General features: G+C 38.1%; 1 protein-coding gene across 2 annotated transcripts; it reads left to right on the plus strand.

Moving 5' to 3' along the window:
- The first annotated feature begins 368 nt into the window (after nt 1–368).
- LOC149228718 (E3 ubiquitin-protein ligase At1g12760-like) lies at nt 369–4,075 on the plus strand. Of its 2 annotated transcripts, XM_089378345.1 has the most exons (5): nt 1,050–1,187; nt 1,294–1,671; nt 2,280–2,408; nt 2,526–2,844; nt 2,953–4,075. In XM_089378345.1, exons 2-5 carry the CDS (start codon nt 1,358–1,360, stop codon nt 3,151–3,153), a joined length of 963 nt encoding a protein of 320 aa, XP_089234471.1. In that variant the 5' UTR covers nt 1,050–1,187; nt 1,294–1,357; the 3' UTR covers nt 3,154–4,075. The 2 variants fall into 2 exon arrangements, with proteins under 2 accessions (XP_089234470.1, XP_089234471.1); XM_089378344.1 differs by having other exon boundaries at nt 369–1,671.
- The last annotated feature ends 488 nt before the right edge of the window (nt 4,076–4,563 follow it).

Here is a 4,563-nt window from a genome sequence, read left to right on the forward strand (position 1 = left end):
ATTGAATCCAATAAAAAAAGAGTGAATTGACTAAACATGTCTAAGTTGATTGTACACCATGCCCTTAAAATAATGAGTGTGGCCATGAAGGAATATAAAAGGAAAACATAAAAGTTAAAAGGGTCCCATATATGTGTGTTCTCACGTAACATGGCCATGTAATGTATGTATGTATGTGTAAAAGTGATTTGTGTAAACAAGCTGATTGAAAATGCTAGGCCAACATTGTCCCATGATCCCAAAGCATAGAAGCAAAGACATGGGTGAATTGAGGCTCTATTGTTGACTTCTCGGGAAGAGAACATGAATGATATAAACTTTACCAAATAGTGTAGTGGTGTGTAGTGTACTACAAGGGGAGGGGGGTGCCAGGAGAGGAAGCACGACATCATATTCCATCTCCACTCAGCCTCACAACCTCGCCCTTCCTAAGCAAGCAACTCCATGATTCTTGTAATCTTAATTGATTAACAAAGATTTATTGTATGGGAGGGCAAGTTCTTGTTCTTGTTTAGAGCCCTGGTTTGAATTATGGTATACTTTGGGATTTGAATTTGAATTTGTATGAATGATATCCTGAGATGCTGATGGGTATTGTGTTTTTGTTTGTGATGGCACTGTTTTTTCGGCCTTTCACATCAGAAACAGCGGTTGGAATGCGTGATTGAGAGAATTCCGCTTATTACTTTGCTTGCAATAGCGAGAAAACTGCAGGTGGATGATAATGGTATTAGAAATATCGGTTCACGTGGGGACAAATGATATAAATCTCGTTTTCATGGCAGGTGTAGGTGGAGTTGATTGCTCAACCCCTGCAACAATCCACATGAATCGTGTTGAGTTGGGTATTGTTAAGAGCACGCAAGTGTTGTGATTTAATGCTGTGCTTCTGTTTCTGGTTTGGTTAGAATTCATGGACTTGAGAGTAGTGGGCAAGAATATTTGGAGGAATCTATGTAATGGGGAATCATGTGTAGCCCAATCTGTTTTCTTGCTGCAGTGTTGATCAGTGCAGCTCAAGCCCTTCATAGTGATGAATTCGTTTTACCCACAAGAATTGCAGCAGCATTCTTTGGCGATCCAGCCTGAATCGGTTGCTTCTTCGGCTCAGATTAGCCATGTAAACGGACTCATTGTAAGCGAAGATGACCAAGATAGGCCAGACCTGCAGCAACAGAGGGCCCAAGGTAATGTACTTCATGAGGATAGAATTTTTCCTAGGATTGTGAGGAGGCTTTCCAGGGCTAGATGGTTCTGTCTGATTAGAAGGATTTTCTATTATCAAAATGGCAGGGAAAGGTCGGATGTGAGATTGAATCCTTTGAATTCGGGGGCATGGATTTGCTTCGAGGTGGTTATGGTCCTGGCCCAGATTGTTTCGGCTCTGGTTATTCTGGTGCTTTCCAGACACGAAAAGCCCGTATCGCCTCTTCGTTTGTGGGTTGTAGGATATGCTTTTGGGTGCTGTGTCAGCCTTCCGTTACTCTATTGGCGCTACAAGCATCCATGTCTCCATAATTCTCATCCTGATCCAAATACCAATACCCGTCGTCTCAACTTCAGTTCTGCAAGCTCTCATGTAAGGCCGCACGACTATGCTGGGAGAACTGCTGGGACGGACCCTGCAACAATTAACAGCTCCAATGGAGGCATTATCAATGGTGAATCCAGGTATTGATTTAATTTTCCCGGCCTCAAACATCTTGGAAATTTTCTGCAAAATATTCCTAAAATCTGAGGCCAAAACATTTGAAATTTTTCAGACAGTCGATCTAATATGTTAAGACAAATAAAGATCTTACTTGGGCTCAAAAGTCACTTTGCAATGTAGTAAAATGCAGTTATTCTTTATATATTCTGAAAGATCAGTCCATTTGATTTGCCTCTAATTTGCAATGTAATATTCATCCACGAAAATAATGTATACATAATCATTGACCTGATCTCATTTATAAAACTTCATATTCTCACCCAGATCCTGAAAATATCAGAGTAATAGACAATGAGTCTACCTGTTTACTGAATTGCAGTAACAGACAATGATATCCACCTGTTTGATTATAATTTACTCAATTACTGGATGGCATGAAGATTGAAGGCCATATTATGAGTATATGGTCAGAGTTTTTTTCCCTTTCTTTTTATCAATCACAGATAAGTTGGATGGCGTATGAATAAAATTTTCCGACTTCCATATTTGCAGCTCTCTTTGATTTCACCAAAGTTAACCTGAAACATTGAGACTAAGTAGCTTGTTCTGGTCTCGGATCAATTTGCAGGATTTCTCTCTTCATGGAACGGTGCAGAATGTCATTAGACTTCTTCTTCGCCGTATGGTTTGTCATAGGGAATGTATGGGTATTTGGCACGAGGCGTGAATTTGCTGAGAATGCTCCAAGCCTATACAGGTACAAGAGAGAGCTGCATTGAACCAAATTTCCAAAACATAAGCCCAGTCCTTGTCTAAACTATTTTGGGGCCTCTTTTGGCATTAAGTTTTGTTTTATCTTTCCTTAATATTGCAGGTTATGCATTGCACTCCTTGCTTTAAGTTGCATTGGCTATGCGCTCCCTTTCATTTTATTTGCAGTGCTGTGTTGCTGTATGCCTTGTATAAGCACTTTATTGGGGTACGATATGAGCTCCCAGGCAAAGGAAAAAGGAGCTTCCACTTATGACATTGCATCTCTACCCACTCATAGATTCAAGTCCATGTCTGATGTTAAGAGAAAGAAAGAACAAATTACAGAATCAGATCAGGAGAATGATCCAAATTATGTTGGTGGTGGATATATAATATTGGACACAGCAGGAAGGAAGAGATCTGTTTCAGCCGAGGATGCAGTGAGTATTCTTGAAGTTCAATCAATGAAATCACTTGGTCAATACCTTTATTTTCATTGTTCCTGGTTCTGAGATCATGTATTATTATTGTCTTGTGTTGTTGGGCAGGAATGCTGCATTTGCCTCACAAGATACAAAGACAATGAGCTTCTGAAGGAGCTTCCTTGTACACACCTATTCCATGTGGGTTGTGTCGATCAGTGGTTGAAGATCAATTCTTCCTGCCCTCTATGCAAACGCCAACTTAATGGATCAATGATTATGGCTGATCATATTTCTTCTGCATCAAGATACGAAATTTTTTTCTGATCATAATTTGGGGAAACTACAAAATATTTCTTTTTTAATACCTGAGGCTAATTAATTCCAATACAAAACTAGCCCATTCATCGGCATTTATATGCAACGAAGCTAGATGAGAAGATGATCGATCTCATAAACTCTACTGCCACTGCAATCTGTGGACGTAATCATCTGTATGGACAATGAAATAACTCTGACAAATAGTCGAGGTAATGGTCCGCCATTAATACTGCAGGCATATTCCAGCTTTGGGCGTGTTTCCTCTTTTGCAAAGCAGAAGCTCATGTCAGTTTATACTCTACCTACCTGCAAGATGATTCCGGGATTCAGTCTCATAAAATTCTTGATCTCCAGATTATTGCAAAGTACTTAGCCACTGTATGCCTTTGCAACTCAATGAACAAAAGCGTTTTTCAAAGTAATTTGTGTGGACACTTTGGGTTTTAGGGAGCGACGGATATCTGCTGAATGACTGGTGTGAGTCGAATAAATCATAATGTCAATCCTTGTTGACGCCATGCGGCCTGAGAACTATATTCGTAGCCAGAGAGCTGGTGAGCTGGTTGGTCTGTTTCTCATAGATATAGATGATGGAAAGTGCTCCTGCTACTATTTCAAAGGTGACCTCAATAAATCCTTATAAACCTATATGAAATTTCCATTTCCTCTCCTGTATAATAAACTTAGTGTTATGATTCGCACGCAAAAGAGATATAGTGTAGGTAGGTCCAAGCACAATTGAAACGACTCGACTCATCACCACTACCACTTCCACTCCTTCATTATCATGATTTGATCACTGAAGAGAAGAGAGAGATGTAGCCCATATTAAACACCATGTTTTAAGTTAGTTAATCATTAGCTTGCTTATTTTTTTCCTATTTCATAAGAATAATATAATATGATATTGAATATCATGATTTGATCACTGAAGAGAAGAGAGAGATGTAGCCCATATTAAACACCATGTTTTAAGTGAGTTAATCATTAGCTTGCTTATTTTCTTCCTATTTCATAAGAATAATATAATATGATATTGAATATCATGATTTGATCACTGAAGAGAGATGTAGCCCATATTAAACACCATGTTTTAAGTTAGTTAATCATTAGCTTGCTTATTTTCTTCTTATTTCATAAGAATAATATAATATAATATTGAATATCATGATTTGATCACTGAAGAGAATAATATAATATAATATTGAATATCATGATTTGATCACTGAAGAGAGAGATGTAGCTATATTAAACACCATGTTTTAAGTTAGTTAATCATTAGCTTGCTTATTTTCTTCCTATTTCATAAGAATAATATAATATGATATTGAATATCATGATTTGATCACTGAAGAGAAGAGAGATGTAGCTCATATTAAACACCATGTTTTAAGTTAGTTAATCATTAGCTTGCTT

The sequence above is a fragment of the Pinus tabuliformis genome, chromosome J (assembly GCF_031772625.1).
Source record: "Pinus tabuliformis cultivar Carrire ecotype Pingquan chromosome J, CPIR1, whole genome shotgun sequence".
Taxonomy (NCBI): Eukaryota; Viridiplantae; Streptophyta; class Pinopsida; order Pinales; family Pinaceae; genus Pinus; species Pinus tabuliformis.

Excerpts from the sequence above, each read along its gene's own strand:
- LOC149228718 (XM_089378344.1), top strand. The coding sequence starts at position 1,034 with ATGAATTCGTTTTACCCACAAGAATTGCAGCAGCATTCTTTGGCGATC. Across the intron at positions 1,672-2,279 it reads ATTATCAATGGTGAATCCAG|GATTTCTCTCTTCATGGAAC; the intron begins GTATTGATTTAA and ends ATCAATTTGCAG. Across the intron at positions 2,845-2,952 it reads CTGTTTCAGCCGAGGATGCA|GAATGCTGCATTTGCCTCAC; the intron begins GTGAGTATTCTT and ends GTTGTTGGGCAG.